The 21,647-nt window shown below is 51.1% G+C and overlaps 2 protein-coding genes across 3 annotated transcripts in view; both read right to left on the bottom strand.

Annotated features, from left to right (window-relative positions):
• LOC144754225 (E3 ubiquitin-protein ligase TRIM39-like) overlaps positions 1–21,647 on the bottom strand; it is a 574,742-nt gene that overhangs the window by 305,928 nt on the left and 247,167 nt on the right. The gene's annotated exons all lie outside the window — the stretch shown is intronic.
• The window catches only part of LOC144754224 (E3 ubiquitin-protein ligase TRIM39-like), a 168,030-nt gene that overhangs the window by 58,860 nt on the left and 87,523 nt on the right, over positions 1–21,647 (bottom strand). For both annotated transcript variants that reach the window (XM_078641813.1, XM_078641812.1), the window contains exon 3: positions 10,308–10,538. In XM_078641813.1, coding sequence (XP_078497939.1) covers positions 10,308–10,538 — 231 coding nt within the window. The remainder of the gene's footprint in view (positions 1–10,307; positions 10,539–21,647) is intronic.

Raw genomic sequence — 21,647 nt, 5'->3', positions numbered from 1 at the left:
CCCAATTGTGGCAAGTGCTTCCTCCCTGTAACCACCTGCAGCACCAGCAGTATCCTAGTCTGTCACCAATGTGCCGCTCCTGTCTGGCAGCAGCTCCCTGTCCTGGGAAATCCCTCCGGCAGTCAAAGAGGTCATTTGGAGGCAGGAATTTCTAGAAGTGTTTTCCCTACTCATGCTAGGCTAGGAGGGCCTAGACGCTCGTAGAGTTGGGGGGGGGGGGGGAAGGAGGACGACAAAAAAATTAAGTATCAGGCATGGCCGGAGAAGAATATCGAGAACTCGCTCGCGGCCTTCTCTATAATGCAATCAGTGATTATGGAAAAATTCCCAGAGCAGGGGACAGGGCTGGTTCAATACTCACGGTTGATCCACATGGAGGCACATCCAATGTTGCAGTATATTCCGGAGTATAGGTTCTCCCTTTTAAATGGTCATCAGGTACAGGTTACCCACAGCCAGCCGACACGTGTTTCATTGTAGAAAAATAGTATTCTACAACTCCTCAGGGCTCATTTGCTGTCAGGGCCGGACTGAGAACCAAAACCGGCCCTGGCAAAGTGCTTGGACGGCCCCCTGGGGGTGCGACCGAGCTGTTTGCCGGGCCGGTTTTCGGCCGATTTTGTTACAGGGCCGATTTTGTAGCTATGCTGCAAAAACGGCCGTGTAACAAATACGGCCCCCAGGGCCCAAAACCGGCCCCCACCCTTGCGGCGCACCGGGGGATTGCCCGGTGCCAGCAACGGCCAGTCCGGGCCTGTTTGCTGTATCCAAAGTCAGAACGGCCCAATTCCGCTGATAATTCCAACCCGGAAGGGTAACAGTATTCTCGGTGAACAAAGGTAGATAAAAGTCGAATAACGGCCAGAATGTACAGTTTCCTTTCTTAGCATGGATGTATCATATGGGGGCACGCACTGCGCAGAGCATAGGGACACAGCTTAAGGAGCAGGTGGGGTCCCACTCAGGCACTGGTTACTTTCAGACAAAAACAAGGGCCTTCAGGCAGCCATTTCTAGGGGCACACAGGGGTGGGCGGAGAGGTGGGTTCAGGAGGTCGCCTCCTTGAACAGGTCATTTCTTCAACGCGGGTGCGTGCTCTTGGGGAAAAAGGTGCAGGTTCCAGCATGCCTGCAGCAAATGCGGTGGCCCTCACCCTCTGCCTCCTGTCATTCCAAGCAGGAAAGGAAACCCGCTGGTCCCGGCAGGCAGGACATGGCATGCAGCAGCTATTAAGTCAGGACCCAGTCCCCCCCACCCCCAGTGACTCTTGCGCTGTGCCTCTCTTGTCCATGCCTTGCCAGCCCGGTTGAGCGTCTTTCCAGCAATCCCCAGTGCTACAACCCCCGTTTGCGGAGTAAAGGCCCATCCCCAGTGAACATGAACTACATCATTCCCCTCCTTCGGCGGTACACCAACAAGGAAGATGGGTCATTATTGCTGGGTTGGGGTTCACGGAAGGTTTTGTGATCCCCCTATGTGGGCCCATTGGTAAGCAGGGAGGCAGAAAACTTGAAGTCAGCTAGAGAACTACTAGCAGTGGTTCAGGCCAAAGTCAACAAGGAGTTGGCACTGGGCAGAATGGCGGGGCCCTTCCAGGAGCCCCCTTTAGACAACTTTGTAGTGTCTCCCTTGGGGGTAGTGACCAAGAAGGAGCCTGGGGCATTCAGACTCATCCACCACCTATCCTACCCAGAAGGGGACTCAGTTAACCCTGGGCTGATGGAGGGATCATGCTCAGTGTCCTAATGTACACTGGATGTGGCCTCGGACTTAGTAAGGAGGGCGGGCAAGGGAGCCTGGTTGGCAATGGCGGAAATTGAATCTGCTTTTCGCCTGCTACCAGTTCATCCAAGCAGCCAACACCTTCTGGGTTTCAGGCTAGACGGCGAGTACTTTTATGACCTGTGCATGCCCATGGGATGCACGGTCTCATGTCCCTACTTTGAGGCCTTCAGTTGCTTCTTGCAGTGGGCTCTACAGGAAACCTTTGCGGTAAAAGTGGTGACCCACTACCTGGACGATTTACTCTTCATTGGACGGGAGGGCACGCAAGATTGCAAGAAGGCCCTCACAGATTTTGAGACATTGGCGGATCACCTGGGGGTCCCTTTGGCGCCAGGGAAGACAGAGGGCCCTGCGCAGGTGCTAACTGTCCTGGGTATCGAACTGGACACTCTAGCAGGGTAATCCAGGTTGCCTCCAGACAAGGTACGGGGCCTAAGACAGCAAATCCAGCTAGCTGTAGGGATGGAGTAGGCTTCTCTAGCATTCATTCAGCGCCTTCTAGGGAAGCTCAACTTTGCTGCCAGGGTCATCCCCGCAGGGAGGGTCTTTGCGCGTAGACTGGCCAGAGCCACTGCAGCGGTTAAAAGGAAACACCACATGGTGAAACTGAGCAGGGGCATGAGAGAAGACCTGCGTATGTGGGCGGACTTTCTGGAGAATTTCAACGGGGCAGTCATCTGGCGAGCACCTTGGGCAAACAGCACAGAATTGGCATTGTTCACAGACGCGGCAGGAAGGGAGAGGTTTGGGGCTATCTTCGACAGGGAGTGGTATGCTGGGAGGTGGCCCAACTCTTGGCATAAAAAGAAGATCACGTCCAAAGTAACTGTTATGGAACGATTCCCCATAGTGGTAGCCTTCCACCTGTGGCCTTGTGTACTGGCAGCAATAAGAGTCTTGCTCTGGGCAGACAACCTAGCAGTTGTTCAAGCAACCAACTCACAATCAGCTAAATGCCTGCTGGTATTGTGCCTGTTGAGGGAGCTAGTGAGGGCATGCCTGAGGAACAATGTGGACTGCAGGGCTCGTCACATTCAAGGGGTGCAGTACGTGGCAGCTGACGCCTCTCTCGTTTTCAGTGGCGCTGGTTCCGGGAGGCATGGCCGAGAGCGAGAGAGGAGAGGACCCTTTTCCCCCAGCATGTATGGTTCCTTCTGAGTTCGAGCAGTACCGAAGAGGAATGGGTGAGATGCCCCTGGCACCGAGCACGAGGAAGCGCTATAAGGCTTGTGTGGGCAGATTATGAGCGACAGTGGGAGCCTGGGATGAGGTGGGGTCACCTTTGGAACTAAGAGTACAAGAGTTTATCGTGTGGGCCAGACATCGTGGGAAAACCCACCTGTGGATCCTGGGTCACCTGTCGGCCATCAGCCACCACGCCAGGTGAAGAGGTCAGGGCAACCCCATAAAATCCTTTCTGATCAGGGCGGCACACAAGGGGTGGGCTAGGAGCGAGCCGCGGGCCATGGATAATAGGTCCCCTATTGACTTCTCTATCCTGCAGGGGATGCTGGACTGCCTGCCCAAGGCCACCAGCTCAGTGTTTAAAACATCCCATTTTTCAGCCACTTGTGCCCTGGCCTTCTTTGGGGCCTTTAGGATTGGTGAACTAGTGGCTAAATCCAAGATTGACACTTCTCGGGCAGCATTGGACATAAAGGATGTTACAATATTCAGGACTTGCCTCAGGATTGTGGTGAGGCGGTCGAAAACGGACCAGGCAGGGAAAGGGAGAGTGGTCCTGTTACAGAGGCTGGGCGAGGCAGTGGGTTGTCCAGTGGTCCTGGTCTCCGCCTATTTAGCACTTCGCCCTGGGGTTGAAGGGTACCTCCTCATGCAGGAGGACGGGTTTCCGGTCACGAAGTTCCAAGTAGGCCACATCATGCAGTCTTGTTTACAACGGTCAGGCCACACAAGGTCGGGCAAGAGGTTCTGTAGCCATTCCTTCAGGATGTTGCCGGCCACCACTGCCTTCCTTGCAGGTTTAATGGCTGAGCGCATCAAGCAGGTGGGGCGCTGGGACTCTCAATGCTTCAAGAGATACATAAGGCCTTGATCACGGGAAAGGGTATGGAGGATTACAATGGGGTACCACAGGGGGCCCCTGAGGCCGGTGGATTGGCAGTGTTTTTGTGTGTTTTTGATGTGCAATGCAGTGAAGTAGAGTGTGTCGAATATTAATAAAACTTTGCAAACGCAACATATTTTTATTTGCCAGGAACCAAGGTCTGGGTGATTGGCGATTCGGGCGTCGCTAGAGTGTCACGGTGGGCTGCGAGCAGGAAGTGGCGACATGGCTTTTCCGGCACTGAGATAACGTGGCTAGGCTACCCAGGGATGTGTTGGAAAGGTTTGATGAGGAAGCTGCAGCAGAGACTCGGGGGTGGGGGGTATCGCACCGTCACACATTCTGGTAATACACTTGGGTGGGAATGACCTGACTTCACTGGGGAGGAAGGTACTACTGCAACAGATGAGGGACACAATGTGTCATTTGAGCAACCAGTTGGGGTCAAGTGAACTGTGGAGGTCTAAAATAACACTGCGCCTAGTTTGGCAAGGACCACGGTCAGGGGAGGCCATGGAGATATCTCGCAGGAGAGTGAACAGAGACATGCGTAAATTCACAGAGCAAAGGGGATTTGGCTTTATCAGACATGGGCTACAGCACGCCAAGTCAACGGGATGCTTGGATGTTGAAGGGTTGCACCTTTCAAGTGTGGGCATGGACGTATTCTTGCTGGACCTGGGGGAGGCTCTGGAAGCAGCAGGATGTAAGAAGGAATGCGGCCTTGGTGGGGGGCCCTGGTGTGACAGTGGCCACACCTAGAGCTGTGGAGAAGTTACAGGGCGATCCAGAGGCTGGAAGGTACAGAAGGGTACTCTATGCAGGAGCACAACAAGGGGGCAAAGCCAAGTGACCCGAGGGATGTCCTTGCGTTTGCCCCTGGAAGAGCCACGGCGCTCTGTTAGTCCTATGGCCGGTTGTGGGCCTGTGCAACCGGGGGCTGCCTGGAACGCTCCGCCCCTTTGGGGGCTTGAGTAAGGGCGTGGACTGGCGGTCCACTGCTGGGAGGGGTGGCCCCTCCTAATGGCCGGTTGTGGGCCTGCACAACCGGGGGCTGCCTGGAACGCTCCGCCCCTTTGGGGGCTTGAGTAAGGGCGTGGACTGGCGGTCCACCGCTGGGAGGGGTGGCCCCTCCTAATGGCCGGTTGTGGGCCTGCACAACCGGGGGCTTCCTGGAACGTTCCGCCCCTTTGGGGGCTTGAGTAAGGGCGTGGACTGGAGGTCCACCGCTGGGAGGGGTGGACCCTCCTAAAATTGGTAACCACCAATTGGCGACAGGCACAGTGGCATTTGGCTCATCAGGCGGGCAGACGGCATAGGGGCTGGCCTGCCCTTGGATCGCCCGTAAGACAACCCACCATGTTGGCATATTTGTTATGCAAACAAACCTGCAGCAATTTCCTACAGAAACAAGGTGTTGTGTGGTTTATTTATGTATTTTGCTGTATGGGAATTGGGAGTTTTGCCAATATTGGGACTATGTGCCCGGAGCTGCTGGATGATCCGCGGGAGCCTACACCAGTAGGCCTGCACTGTTCTGAGGACCCCACCTCGGCGAGGTGAATCACTCTTTCACACCCAGCACATTCTGCCCCCTCACCCTCCACCCCCCCCCCAGCTTGGGCTCCGCTCTCCCTGTCTCTCAGACACACCAGGGGTGGACGGGGTGCAAGGGGAGGAGCTTCAGGGAGAAGAAACCTAATTGTTCAATTTTCAGCCTGGGCTGCGCTGGAAGGCAGGGCTCAGTGAGACACACAGGTACACATAGTGCTTAACACAGTGCTTCACAGTGAGTAGTACTCACCTCTCACAGCCTCAACGGAGTTCCACCGTGACATACACACAATACGAGAGTGACATTCACCGGGCTGCCAATCCCTCGTGACTATGCCTCTATCTGGTGAGGCGTGATTGGAGGTTGTGACCAGCTCAGCCCAGCCTAAGGTCCAACCCGTGAGTCCAGAGCCAATGTATACGCTACTCACTTGCTGTTAAACAGCGCAAGAGAGCAGCATGAGGATTGGCTCAGTCAGGCGCTGCCCCCGCACCTTAGGAGACCTGAAGGCTGTACCTGTAACCTCCCGGGCTCCTACATTGCACAGGTAGGCGAGAGTTCAAGTGGGCATGTCGGGATGGTCAGAGTACGGCACCCGTCCAACCGGACATGCGCACTTCACCCCAAGCAGGACGGCAGCTGAACCGGTCTGTCAAAAGCTCCACGCCGACATCTGCCGGTCAAGCTGTAAAGGCAAACTTTGCACTGCGGCAAAAAATAAAATAAAAATCAACGCGCTGAACTGCTGTGATAGGAATCATGTATTGCGGGGCCCGGGGGTATCAAAATAGAAAGCGGGGCAATGGCCCAACACCCCAATAAAGGTACTGCTGCTGGACTAAAGTACTTTTTTTTCCTAAACATAATAACTGGGTTGAACAATAAGTTATTGTGTCTGTATGTTGATCCACACTACCTCCCTGAGAAGCCTTGGAGTGCTCGCCCTCGTCACCCTCAAGAGAAGGTGCGGAAAGGGTGGACTTGGTCCAGTTTGCAGAATAGCAGAAAGGTTCCAAGGACAACGGCAGCAAATGACCTCAACCACTACAGTTGTGGCCCAGTCGCCCCAGTCTGCCTCTAAGCCTACACACAGGGTATGATACCGGGGAAAGACTTTGGCCACTGATTTATGCCTGCATGCAAATCTCATTGGTCTCTTAGGCAGAGGCCTGATGTTAATGACAAAGCACGTTGGCTTAGAGTGAATGATTGTCACATTCTTGTCAAATACAATAGTCCTTACTTGTACTTTGTGAATATCCTGGCCATGCCTGCAGGCATATTATGAATCCATCACTAGCACTCATACAGCAGTCTCAGCAGCACTGGCAGTATATTATGTATTCATCACTAGCACACATAGGGCAGTCTGAGCAGCACTGGCAGTATATTATGAATCCATCACTAGCACACGTAGGGCAGTCTGAGCAGCACTGGCAGTATATTATGTATTCATCACTAGCACATATAGGGCAGTCGGAGCAGCACTGGTCGGTATGTTATGAATCCATTCCTAGCACACAAGGAAATCTCAGCAGCACTTGTCGGTATACTATGAATCCATCACTAGCACACATACAGCAGTCTCAGCAGCACTGGTCGGTATATTATGAATCCATCACTAGCACAGAGGGAAATCTCAGCAGCACTGGTCAGTATATTATGAATCCATCCCTAGCACACATAGGGCAGCCTCAGCAGCACTTGCTGGTATATTATAAATTCATCACTAGCACACAAGGGGCAGTCTCAGCAGCACTGGTTGGTATATTATGAATTCATCACTAGCACACATAGGGCAGTCTCAGCAGCACTGGTTGGTATATTATGAATTCATCACTAGCACACATAGGGCAGTCTCAGCAGCACTGGTTGGTATATTATGAATTCATCACTAGCACACATAGGGCAGTCTCAGCAGCACTGGTTGGTATATTATGAATTCATCACTAGCACACATAGGGCAGTCTCAGCAGCACTGGTCGGTATATTATGAATCCATCACTAGCACACATAGGGCAGTCTCAGCAGCACTGGTCGGTATATTATGAATCCATCACTAGCACACGTAGGGCAGTCTCAGCAGCACTGGTTGGTATATTATGAATTCATCACTAGCACACGTAGGGCAGTCTCAGCAGCACTGGTTGGTATATTATGAATTCATCACTAGCACACATAGGGCAGTCTCAGCAGCACTGGTTGGTATATTATGAATTCATCACTAGCACACATAGGGCAGTCTCAGCAGCACTGGTTGGTATATTATGAATTCATCACTAGCACACATAGGGCAGTCTCAGCAGCACTGGTTGGTATATTATGAATTCATCACTAGCACACATAGGGCAGTCTCAGCAGCACTGGTTGGTATATTATGAATTCATCACTAGCACACATAGGGCAGTCTCAGCAGCACTGGTTGGTATATTATGAATCCATCATTAGAAAGAAGAGCTACTGTTGAACTAACCTGTATATTTATATGGGTTACTGACATGCATGCATCACCATACTTTGAACTGACTTTTATACCGGGATGGGTTCCTGGTGTGCATGCAACACCGTAGGCCAAACTTACCTTTATACTGGCATACGTGCAATACCGTAGCCTGAACTGACTTGTATTGTGATAGGCTACTGACATGTATGACCTTTATATTGTGATCAGTTACTGACACGCATGCATCACCGCAGGCTGAACGGACCTTTATACTGGGATGGGTCACTGACATGCATGCAACACTACAGTAAGAACTAACCTGCATATTGGGATGGGTGAGTGGCGTCCCTGTGACACTGCAAGAAGAATACACCAGATTATTGTGAAAGTGTCATTATCCTGAAGGAGTCCTGTAGGCAGAACTAACCTGCAAGGATGCGCCCAACTGAACTTGGAGATAAAACTTGCACTTTTGGCCAGGAGTGGCATTTGTGAATTATTATTAATACGATTACAACTAAGCTGGAAGTTATGGTCTACAAATCTGCTACCAAAATCTTTGCTTTTTATGGATGTTAATCTTGTGGTCCTGGATCCAGACACGGACTTTATCTTACATTCAGATTCAAAATTAAAGATATAAAAGAGGCTGCTGGGCCAGGTGGCCTTCTGGGAAAGCAGTGCAAGGAACTCCCAGTGAGTTTGATCCAGATTTTCTGAACTTTCTTCAAGAGGTCACCATCAAATCTGGGTTTATCACCCTACAAAAACATGAGAGGTCCTCTTCTTTAAGAAGCAGACACCTCTCGAATTATATGTCTTTCTGCCCCCATTTTGTCTTGTAAGTTTTGAAATGAAACAACATTTTACATTTGTATCTGCATGGGTGGTAGCTTGAGCCCCAAACTGGGACCCGAGGCAACATGGATTCATTGTGTGGGAAGGGCTGCACAAACACTTATCTATCATTTTCCTAGGAACAGAAATGGCATCTGAAAATGTGTTTAGGGCAAACTTATTAGGTGAAGTAGGTTTCTGTACAAACATTGACAGGCCATGGTCATGATCAACAATTTCAATTTCGATTCTTTCAGAATTGGCGATGGAACCAGACAGGGATGCTCCCCATCATCGCCACCTAAAACCCTTTGCATGGAGCTATTTCTCAGGAAGCTTCTTGGCTGTGAACTAATCAACCTATCTGAGGAGATCATCAATGTTAAAGTGACAGCGCATGACCATGATAAGGGGGTTTATATCTCAAGACTCATGCTACGCCATATTGGTGAGGAATTTAGTTACAGTTCAGGGCGTTGAGAACATCCAGGTATAAATGAAATTTGTCTTGCTATGGGCAGCAATTTGGGGAAATTCATTTCACACATTCAGTGATAGAGCAGAGGACAACTCATAGTCATGGGTAGTCAATGTCCTTCACTTAAGGCCATATATATGCTACCAGGATCTTCCGGTTTCATTAATTTTGTGGTCCCACATGGTAAATATTATATCTTTGTGCAAACGTATACACCTTTCAGTTACTTGCCCATTTTTGTGACCACTTTGTTTTTTATGCAGCAATCTCTGCCTTAACCTGGGGGCAAAACCCCAGTGAGAGTACCGTTACCCATTCTAAATGCCCAATTATGTAGCTCACTGTTCACCCTAACAAGAGGTTTGTGTAAGTGAAAAAATATGTGCCACCTTCATTAGGAGAAAATTAAGCGCTGCAGACCAGAAATGTTTTCAAACTTCTGAAACAAGGGAGAAAGGTGGTTTCCCTCCTAGTTTCTCAGATTTTGCTTCTCATAATGTTATCTATTTTTATTTTGTTTTATCACATTTTGCTCCTTGGTATCCATATGTAAATTACTGTCAACTAGAATTGATTGGTGTATTGCAACCTCCCTAATAGAAGAAAATAAAAAAATAACTAGTCTTTATATTGAGATGAGTGTATTAAAAGTCACTGGAATCTCCTGTCATCAACTAGGTTAATGCATCACCAACACCAAAGCTCTCCACTAGATAGCAACATCAGCCGGCGATGATCCAACCAAGGGGTGTTAGCCACCTAAGGCTCGGTGTTCCAAAGTCAGGGAGGAACCACTGGAATAGAGCGCGGGGGAGGGGGGGGGGGGAGGTTACGGCTCTGTCCAAGGGTGAAATAACACATTAAACATGGAAAGTGAATGTGACAATGGGTTATAGAAACGTAAGTGACACTGTAGGAAGTCACATTAAATTCCCCAATCTGTATATTATATTGGGCTCACAAACAAAAGGGGGCAGTGTAAATAACCCTCCATCTGTATGTTTTGGGTGGCTGTGATAGTGCATGGGGTCACTGTGCATTGAACCTGTCAGGAGATCGTATGTTACACTCACGCATTTAACCCTGCATGCAAAGTATGAATATATCTACTCATCCTTGAATTCATCAAACTATATCTCACCTTCAGGAGTTCCCACACTGGCTCCTCACACTTCCTTTCTATCTCTGTTATCAGGGCATTGAGAGAGGTGATTCGATTGGAGAGTCTGGGGATATTTGCATTTTCCACCATGGTGATTTTCTTCTCCATCTCCTCCAGTCTTCTGTGAAGTGTTTGCTCATTTTCTTTCAGCAGCTGCCACAGTTTTTCATACTCCGATTCAATTTTCTGCTTCTCAGTTCTTAACTTCTCCTGTCAGGAGCAAAGAAATGCTGGTTAGATATTAAGAAGCTTCATACAGGCCCTGCCATCCTTAGGTTGGGAGTGTTGAGGGGGAGGGCTCAGGTTCTTTCAAACTTCAGAACACTAACATGCTTTTCCTCACTTCTGAACGGCAGTCTCTCTAAGTACCTTCCTTCTACCATCTTACGTCCTTCTCACACTCTTTCCCTCTCCCCGCAGACACCTCACAGACCTCAGAGAGGTCAGAATTTGTAACGCTGCAGAGAAGCTTGATCCATGGAGAGGGCGCAAGGGAGAGAACCCACCTCAGGCAGAGACAATCAAAGACCCAGAGACAGGCTGAGCAGAGAGACTGGCTGAAGTCAAGTGTGACTGACACATGAACATATAAATGTAGTGGAGCCAGGCACATTCAGCACTTGGGATGGAAGACAGGAGATTTGGGAATGTGGGGAATAACCCCATGTTACCGGGAAACAATATGCAAAAGGCATTGCAACATTAACCTACTATGTACTTCATTTAGAGTGATGAGGTGGGTAATTTCACACTCAAAATTATACCAGTATCAAGTATTCTGATGTGCATTTGAGAAATACTAGATATATCAAAGTTACTGCACCAGTTTCTGTAGGTAGATGACCATTTCTAATCAATGATGGGCGAGGAGGTAGGTTAGACATCTCATCCTATCCTAGGATAGGAGTTTTCAGGTGAGGTACATTCACCTCAGCAGGAATAGGAGGGTTTCAGCATTGGAGAGAGGTATGTCTCTCTGGCATCACCATGAAATACTGTGGAGTAAGATAGGTCTCCACTCCTGGTAGAGGCTTATGTCCTCTATGTGTTACTAGCAAACAGGCGGAGGATTGTGCTCCTCTGATGTGTCACTATTATATAGGGATTGTCCTCTTGTGCTGTGTCACTAATAAAAAGGGGGAGGGTTGTGCTCCTATGATGTGTCGGTAGTATACAGGTAAAGGGATGTGCTCCTGTGCTCTGCCTAGTATGCTGGTAGAGGGTTTGTATGATAAGGCCCTTTTGTACAGTCACCCCCACACTTTTTTCTCCAATGCTGATGGTTTGGACTCTGAAAGTTCACTGGAACCTGCTAACCAGGCCCCAGTGCCAGTTGTCTCTCTTTAAAATATGATGCATGTGAAATGGTAACCCTGATTAGCAAGAACTTGTAACCCCCTTATAAGTCCTTGGTAAGTGGTACCCTAAGTACACTAGACATGGGAATTAAAGGGATCACCAGGGCTTGAAACACTGATTGTGCTGCCCAGAGTGGCCCAAGTAAACAGATGACAAGAGTCTTGCCATTACAGACTGCATGAGCAGAGCCAACTGCTCCACCTTAACTTTGCCCTCACCATGAGTGGCAAGGTCATAGCACTATTTTTAATATATGCCAGTCACCCCTAATGTAGGCCACCTAAGCCCAGGAGGAAGAGTACATTATATTAAAGGTGTGAATATGTAAGTGCAAGCTTATATGTCCCTAAAGTAGCCTCCTTCCATACTATAAGATTTAGGATAACATGGTCTGGCACATGGACAGTCCAAGGAGGTCAGCTCCATTATAGTCCCATTGAAAAGCGTCATGTTTGGTATCAAACAACTTGTCTCATCAAACCCGACTTTTTCCTAAAGTAGGATTTAATGTAACATGCACTCAGGTGGCTACCTTAGAGGTTAGTCTCCTGGTTCCTCAATCCTCTCCTGTGCCCTGGCTGACAGACTACAGTTACTACTACAGAAGACAGGAATCTGAGCCCCTGCAAAGAGGTGTGAATGTTCCCAAGAGTCAGAAACGTAGACCTGCCTGATCGGGAGGTGTCACGCCCCCCCCTACCTTGTGCCCTGACATGTGCCTGCCGCTGCCTGACATCAGAACTGCCCCAAGAAGAACCGCCATCAACGTTGCTGTGAAAGCACTGATCCAACCTGTAAGACCACAACTGCCACAGATGAGCTTCGCAAAGCACGCCTCCTGATCTGATTATCACCAGCAGCCCTTGGTCCGAGTGAAGCTGCCGCTACAGCTCCACACAACTGGAGCTGCTGCCAAAGGAACAGGTCAGTCGAGCCTGCTTGCCAATGCCATCAAACCGATAACCCCCTCAAGGAGGCAGGGACAAATCTGCAATCTGAGCAGTTTGTCCCCGTAATTCGTGGAGGCAAAGGATTGAACTGATCTAGACATGATCCGGTTTGGTGAGCTAGAGCAAACAGCACCTGTGCTTGAATAAGGCCCACGCTCATGTGACATCCCGTGGACTGTAGACATTAAAACTCAGAGAGGGTGTATTGCCTTGTTAATGTTATGGGGCATTTGTACAAGCGCACGGCTACTCCAAAGAGTGTCCCGGCGCTAAGGAAAGAAAAAGAAAAAGACAAGACCCTGAAAGAGAGACACAGTAACTCCCACTCATACATAGATCTCATTATTGCTGGAACAGCCAGGTCTTGAGTTGTAGTCTGAAGCTCAGGAGCTTTGCTTCTTGTCTCAAGAGTAAGGGCAGCGAGTTCCATAAGCTACTCACTACCACCTGAAAGGATCGTCCACCCTTCCTTGCCCTACATAATTTAGGCATTACCAACAAATGTTGGGTTGATGACCTCAAGGTCCTATCTGGAGTATAGGGCATAATTCGTTTTCTAATATACTGTGCCCCACTGTTGTGCAACGCCTTGAAGGCCAGCACCAGAGATTTAAAATCAACTCTATTTTTTACTGATAGCCAATGCAGTGATCTCAGGTGACTCGTCATGTGTGTTCTTGGCCAGACCATAGAAATTGCTCTGGCGGCTGAATTCTGCACAACCTGAAGACAGTTCAATAAGTACTTGCGAATACCTATATAAAGCACATTCGCATAGTCCAGCCTAGACATTATCAAGGCTTGGACCACTGTCTTTCTATGAGACAGTGGCAGCAATGGGAGGAAATTCCTCATCATGTTTAACAGCCTAAAACACGTATCAGCCACTGACTGCACCTGTGACTTCAGACAAAGATCAGAATCCAGCATAACTACAAGACTTTTAACAGTAGTAACAGGGCTGGAAGGGGCCGGTTGATCCTGAGGCCACCACTTCCGCCATTCATCATCCAAGGTGCGTCCGAAAAAAATAATTTCGGTCTTGGTGGAGTTGCAAGATAGTAGATTCTGTCGAACACGGTCTTCAGACATAAATGTATTTGACCTTCATTAAACGGCACATCTTTTTCATAGGTAAACAGCAGTTGGGTATCGTCTGCATAGGTGTTAGATCTGGCACCTTGGCGGGAGTCTCCCTCCCACTTTTTGCTGTTGTGCCTCAGATGTTTTGCCGGTGTTAGCTGTTGAGGACACTGCGCCACGGCCAATCCGTGCCGCAGTGCAAGTGCTCCCATTGTAAAGTGTACCCGTAATTGATTTCCATGATTGGCTTATTTGGTTTATTGTCAGTCCCCAGTAACGTGCACCAGGAGTGCCGGGGCTTGTAAATACAAATGCTGCTGGCGGACCTGCAGCGCTGGTTGCGCCACCCACAGAAGCGGCCTCGTAAATTGGGTCTTGGGTCGACCATTGCAGAACCCACGTACAGTCTGGTACGGTCACGCTGACTGCGCAAGTGCACACACTTGCCAGTCCCGAAACCTTCCCTTAACTTCATATCAGTCACCCCTATGGTAGGCCCACGGGCAGGGTGCGTTGTAAGCCTAAGGTAGGACAAGCCCTGATGTGTGTGGCATGTCCTAATAGTGAATTACAGCCATTTTCCGTTCTTCACTATTGAAGGGCTACCTGTTCTCATAGGCCAGAGTGAGCTGCCGGAATTATTACACGCTATAGTCCTGGCAGGCTCAGGGAACACGGTGGCACGTCGAGTTTAGTATGTCTGAACTCAGAATAATAAAATACTTCCTTTCGCAAGGTTTATTTTAATATCCTGTGTTTGCAAATGCTACTTTTAGAAAGTTAGCATTTGCTCGCCTAACTATGTCAGCCCGCCTCTGCCAGGATGTGTATCTGTTGTCTGAGTTTGTATGAGTGGCAGGGCTGGGGAATTCCAGGGGACGGTCTTGGCTCCCAGGTGGTGAATAGAGTGCTTACACCAGGATGGGTAGGCGGAGTAGCCCTTGACTCTGAATAGGGTTGTGCTCCACCACCACAATGCTGGCTCCACCTCCTGCGGAGCGTCTGATGTCCCTGCCCTGCACCCTGAAAGAAGACGGCAGCTTCCTGTCAACAGAGTGCTCCAAAACCGGGTTGAACCAGGCTCAGGCCCCCTGGCCTGCAAAGACAAAATAAATGGAGTATAAAGGTAGGAGCCCGGCTCCTAAGAAATTAGATCCAGTTTTACCACAACGAACCTCTGGCCGACTAGAAGGACTAAGAACAAACTAAAGGACTGGCCTGCAGTGGTGCCTTACTGAGAACGGAGAGGAAAAAACCAGAGAGGACTATGACGACTTGTGCTCTAAACTATCTCCAAGGGCTTGATCTCGAGCTTGCCCCCTGAACTGAACCCCAGGACCAGTGGGTTCTATCCTGCCTGTGCTAGTCTGCTGCTGGGTCCTTAAATTCTATTCCCGCGCCGGAGTTGTGACTCGGGTGCCTTCGGCCCTCCTAAGGTCGTGACAGCTCGGAGCCTGGTCGCCCCGCCGCCGAGAGCCCTGCTCAGGCTTGAGTCGCTCTCCGCGTCCAGTGCCGGGCCGCCCGCTCGCCTGTCACCTCGCCTGCTAAGGAGCGCGTTGTGCGCCTCTCATCTCCTCCCGCCAGAATCTGCACGGAGCACATCTAATAGCCTCGGACGGTCCGTACGTCGTTACGTTCCCGACTGTCTCGCTTTGCCCTCCCTGCATACCAAGACCGTGCCGCACCTCAAGAAGGCCTTCCGTACATTGGTACCGGAGGCCCGGGGCTGCACCTGTCTGTCTAAGAACGCGACGCCCCACACAGATCCACAGGTACGACCCAGCATACTAAGAAGTATAACGCCCCGCAGGCCTGAACGGCGCCTCGCCCCGTGAGCTGCTCAAGACCCCGGATCACCGCAACCCCCCACCGTCCCGCTCACCCGCCTCGCACCTCGATGGGGCTTCGAGCCGGATACATCCTCGGAGAACCGCCGGCCCCGTCCCGGGTCCGCCCTCACCAGTGGTCGCGCCTGAAATGCCTCGGACATTCCACCCAAGGTACACATGAACTCAGTCCCGAGTTCACATCGGATCAAGGGTCCGCAACGTTTGTTTTCCCTGTCTGTCATTGATCGACACTCAGCATACCTTACTGAACCAAGAACACTTAATAACTTTTGCCTATTTACATCTGTGGGCCTCAATCGTTAAACGTTATATGGTCTTGTGATAATCCTGCACATCTTTTATAATAAGTCGACGTATTTTTTATACAACCTTACGACTCGTGTCAGTCTGTGGTGGGTCATTGGGTTTACTGTATGTGATCAGAAATGCTTAACTAACTATCGCCCTGAAGTTTAGCCTTGACTGCTCGCGCCACGCAACCTATAGGGTGAGCAGGGGTTATTCTTAGGGAGTAGTTCCCTTGCACTGACTAGAGGAGAGAGTCCCTGCTTGTCGCAAGGGCATACCTGTGCCAACCGGAGACCCCCGATTCTAAAATTGGTCGCAGCGGATGGGATTCGAATTTGCATTTATGATTTATGTACAGTAAATTACTGATCACCACATAGTGAGAGCAGACCTATAACGAAGCCACAGATTATCGTCTTTTAATTCTTGTGAAGAATCTCCAACCATTGAAGTCATCCCTGGCTCACTCCCCGCCGACAGAGTAGCCTCCATCATCTCTGGAGTAGATGATGCCGACTGGGAAGGACTTGAAATCTGCAAAGTAGAGCAACTAAAAGGTTTCTGCCTGAAGTTCAGAGTGTCCCACTCTGGATGCACCAGGAAACTCCAATTCATCAAGGCGCTGAAGGCCTGGAAGGAATCGAGAGAACCAGAGAACCAGCTGGTGGTGGATCCACCGGATAACCTTGTCGAGGTGAGCGGAGTCCTGTCGTCCGACGAGCTGGCGGACAGGGCGCATGAAGTAGAGATGGTGAGATTGAATGGACAGATGGAGATAGAAAGGCAACGTTTGGCAATGGAGGAAAAGAAACTCCAGTTAGATCATGACATGAGAGTGAAGGAGTTGGAGCTGAAAGCGAAAAGTTTGGAAACAACTCCCTCTGGTGGCAGCACAACGTCAGTGCAAGTAGAGTCAAGGGTCTACGTACCGAAAGATGTAGTTAAGGAGTACTTTAAGGGGGATGACCTAGGGCAGTGGTTTCGGGCCTACGAGGTAGCCATGTCCTCCCAACGGGTCCCTGATAGAGATTAGGGAGCGGGGTTGTGTGGGCGGTTCCTGACCAAGGGGCGGGACACCCTGCTAGATCTTCCCTCCGAAGTGTACAATTCCTATCCACATATGAAAGAGGCCCTAGTAACCAGGTTTGGGTTAACCCCGGAAATGTACCGTCAGAGGTTTAGGGGATGTACCAAGATTGCTGGGGGTACATATGTGGAGTATGTGACTTTTTTTGCAGAGCGCTGGATGGTTGGGTGAAGGGTAGCAGGGTAACTGATTTTCAAGGGCTTCTTGATTTAATGGCATGGGAGCACTTGTCGAGTAATTGTTTTCCTGAGCTACGCCAGCACCTGATCAATAGCAAGCTGTCCAACCAGAGGAAGCTTGCTGAGGAAGCAGACCGCTGGCTCAGCACCAGGGTCCACAAGGGTCCAGTGGGAGACTCAGCCAAAGGTGGGCAGGGTCCCCAGCAGAAGAGTGGGGGGGACAGGGAAAACAGAAAGGGTTCCAGAAAGGCACCCAAAGTAATCCCCAAGGGAACCAAGGGAAAGGTTCTCAGCCTCCTCCACCCCCGAAGCAGACCGGGGCCCCGACAGGTAGACCTGTTTAGAGAGGGCCCATCACCTGTTTTAGGTGCGGCGACCTGGGTCACATTGCCACTGACCCAAAGTGCCGCCTTTTTGGAAAACCCGCACCCACTGGTGCTCCACCCCGGCAACTGGCTAATGTTAATTTTGGGGGGGGAAGTAGCACTCCCGGGGGGTGGGGATCCTGTACAGATGACCCTAGTCTCGCTAGGAGACAGTGAGATGGTCCCCGAAAACTAACTACCCACTAACAGTAAAAAATATTGGCAGGTAGTGACCATCAATGGTAAGAAAGTGGAGGCTCGAGATACAGGAGCCAGTGTGACTGCCATCCGGCAGCACCTGGTGTCTCAAGAGCAGGTGGTACTGCATGCATTCTGCCAGCTTGTCAATGCTGACAATTCCAAGAGCCAGTGTCCGATGGCTCAGGTTCCCTTTGAGTGGGGGGGGGGGTCTCAGGTACTCTGCAAGTCGCTGTGAGGACCTCCATGCCTGTAGATTGTTTGCTAGGGAACGATTTGGAGAACTCACTTTGGGGAAAGGTGGAGAAAACGACTCTTCTACGGATGGTGGATCTACCCGACTGGGCATGTGTGACCACCCGGTCAATGGCAGCCAGTAGGGGTTTTAAAGAGGTCCTGGAGCCTGAAGGAGAGGCTTAGGAACCGGCTTTAGAGAGAAGGCACAGGGGGCGCGGACAACCGGCCCCCGAAGTTCCCACAGCCCAGGAGGAGGCAGACCTCAAGGGGGATGCGCTGGAGCCTACCGGGGAACATATTGCCGAACTGGGGGACCTGCCTGAGCTGACCCATTGGCAGCAAGAAGGAGGCCCCTCCAGGGAGGAATTCTGCAAGGAGCAGAGAGCGTGCCCTTCTCTCGTGGGTATGCAGCAGCAGGCTGCAAACCAGGCAAATGGTGCTCAGTCCGGAAAACACTTAGTCTACCTGGGAGAACGACCTCCTGTATTCCGAGCCTAAGGTTGCTGAACCTGGGTCAGCCCGTGCGCTGGTGGTACCCCAGCAGTTCAGGGCCTTCCTACTGGGACTGGCTCCCGATGTTCCGTTAGCAGGACATTTGGGGATGGACAAGACCTATGACGGGCTTGTCACCCACTTTTATTGGCCCCAAATGCACAGGAGCTCAGACGCTCACTGTAGAACTTGCCAGGCAAGTGGTAAGAGTGGAGGGAAGCACAAGGCTCCCCTCCAACCATTCCATGTCGTCAGTACCCCATTCCAGCGAGTGGGAATTGACATTGTGGGGCCTCTGGACCCCAAGACAGCCATGGGCAACAGGTTCATCCTGGTCTTGGTGGACCATGCCACCCGGTACCCTGAAGCCATCCCTCTGAGGACAGTGACGGCCCCCATGGTGGGACGAGCACTGATGGGAATTTTCTCCCGAGTGGGATTCCCTCTAGAGGTGGTGTCTGACAAGGGCACCAATTTCATATCGAAATATGTGAAGTCCCTTTGGCAAGAGTGTGGTGTAACCTACAAGTTTACCACCCCTTACCACCCCCAAGGAAACGGGTTGGTTGAGAGATTCAACCGAACTCTAAAAAGGCATGATCATGGGCCTAGAAGGACCAATGAGGCGTAAGTGGGACATCCTCTTGCCATGCCTTCTCTTCGCATACCGAGAGGTGCCAGAAAAGTCGCTCGGGTTCAGTCCCTTCGAGCTTTTGTACGGTCACCTGGTCAGAGGACCTCTGAGTCTGGTTCGGGAAGGCTGGGAGCAATCTACCAGGAATCCTCCACAGAGTGTATATAGTTACATCAGTTACATGCTGGCTTTCCGAAACCAGACCAGGCGATTCAGGCAACTTGCTGAGGCAAACCTGGAAGCCAGCCAGGAAGAGATGAAGCGGTGGTACGACCAGAATGCCACTCTGGTAGAGCTTCAGCCTGGACAAAAGGTGTGGGTCTTGGCCCCCGTGGAGCCTTGTGCACTTCAGGATAAGTGGACAGGTCCATTTGAGGTTGTGGAGCGCAAGAGTCCCGTCACCTACCTGGTGAACTTGCAATCTCCCAGGAACCCTTTGAGGGTCCTACATGTTAACCGCCTTAAGCCCCACTTGGGAGAGGTCCGAAGTGGGCATGCTGTTGGCAACCGATGATGGAATGGAGGAGGAGACGGAGCCTCTTCCTGACCTCTTGGTAGCCTCAGAGAAAGATGGGTCAGTGGATGGAGTTAACCTCTCACCCACACTGACCCCTGAACAACGGAATGACTGCCGCCAACTGCTGGGGTACTTTCCTGATCAGTTCTCACTGGTTCCTGGTGTCACAGAATGGGTCGTCCATGATGTGGACACAGGAGACAGTTTGCCTGTAAAGCACAAGCCTTACCGGGTAACTGACAGGGTAAGAGCTTGCATCAAGGAGGAGGTCTCGACAATGCTTGCTCTTGGGGTGGTTGAGTCATCCAGCAGCCCCTGGGCCAGCCCAGTGGTCTTGGTCCCGAAGGCTGCACCGCCGGGAGCCACACCCGAACTCCGGTTCTGTGTGGTCTATCGAGGACTCAATTCAGTCACGAAGACTGACGCGCACCCCATCCCCAGAGCTGACGAGCTCAATCTGTTGGGGGCTGCCCGGTACCTCAGCACGTTTGTTTTAACGTCTGGGTACTGGCAGATCGCCTTAACCGATGGGGCCAAAGAGAGGTCAGCATTCTCAACCCCAGATGGGCATTTCCAGTTCCGGGTTATGCCATTTGGGATGAAGAATGCCCCTGCCACCTTTCAGAGGTTGGTCAACCAGGTGTTGGTTGGACTGGACGAGTTCAGTGCCGCCTACCTGGCTGACATCGCGGTGTTCAGCGGCACATGGGAAGAACACCTGCGACATCTCTGGGAAGTGTTGACGGCGCTGCGCGAGGCAGGCCTCACGATCAAGGCAAGCAAGTGTCAGATCGGGCAGGGTGGTGTACTTGGGACACCAAGCTGGGAGCGGCCAGGTGGCGCCCCTTCAGCCCAAGATTCAAACCATCCTGGCTTGGGAACCCCCCCCAAGACCCAAACGGAGGTGAGGGCCTTCCTAGGACTCACCGGGTACTACAGGAGGTTTGTCAAGGGGTATGGCAGCATCGTTGCCCCCTTGACAGAGCTGACTTCGAAGTAGCGGCCCCGGAAAGTGATCTGGACCGACGCCTGTCAGGAAGCATTTGACACCCTGAAGAAAGCCATGTGCCCGGCGCCCGTGCTCCTGGCTCCTGATTTCTCCAAAGAGTTCCTAATGCAGACAGACGCTTCAGAGCATGGGGTAGGGGCTGTTCTTTCACAGATGACTGAGGAGGGCTGGGATCAACCTGTAGCCTTCATGAGTCGGAGGTTACTTCCACGGGGACAGAGGTGGAGTGCGATAGAGCGAGAAGCTTTCGCTGTGGTCTGGGCATTGATGAAGCTAAGACCCTACTTGTTTGGGTCTCACTTCCAGGTTCAGACAGACCACATGCCCCTCAGATGGTTGATGCAGATGAGGGGTGAGAACCCAAAACTGTTGAGGTGGTCCATCTCCCTACAGGGTATGGACTTTACGGTGGAACATTGCCCTGGCCTAGACCACACCAATGCTGACGGTCTATCTAGGTTTTTCCGCCTTAGTGATGAGGAACTCTGGGGTAGGGTAGTTCTCCCCATGTTTCAGCTGGAGGGGACACGTGTTAAACCTGGCACCTTGTCGTGAGTCTCCCTCCCACTTTTTGCTGTTGTGCCTCAGATGTTTTGCCGGTGTTAGCTGTTGAGGACACTGCGCCACGGCCAATCCATGCCGCAGTGCAAGTGCTCCCATTGTAAAGTGTACCCGTAATTGATTACCATGATTGGCTTATTTGGTTTATTGTCAGTCCCCAGTAACGTGCACCAGGAGTGCCGGGGCTTGTAAATGCAAATGCTGCTGGTGGGCCTGCAGCGCAGGTTGCGCCACCCACAGAAGCGGCCTCGTAAAATGTGTCTTGGGTCTGCCATTGCAGAACCCGCGTACAGTCTGGTACTGTCACGCTGACTGCGCAAGTGCACACACTTGCCAGTCCCGAAACCTTCCCTCAACTTCATATCAGTCACCCCTATGGTAGGCCCACGGGCAGGGTGCGTTGTAAGCCTAAGGTAGGACAAGCCCTGATGTATGTGGCATGTCCTAATAGTGAATTACAGCCATTTTCCGTTCTACACTATTGAAGGGCTACCTGTTCTCATGGGCCAG

The sequence above is a fragment of the Lissotriton helveticus genome, chromosome 5_1, assembly GCF_964261635.1.
Source record: "Lissotriton helveticus chromosome 5_1, aLisHel1.1, whole genome shotgun sequence".
Taxonomy (NCBI): domain Eukaryota; kingdom Metazoa; phylum Chordata; class Amphibia; order Caudata; family Salamandridae; genus Lissotriton; species Lissotriton helveticus.
This window is presented reverse-complemented; position numbering and strand designations above follow the sequence as displayed.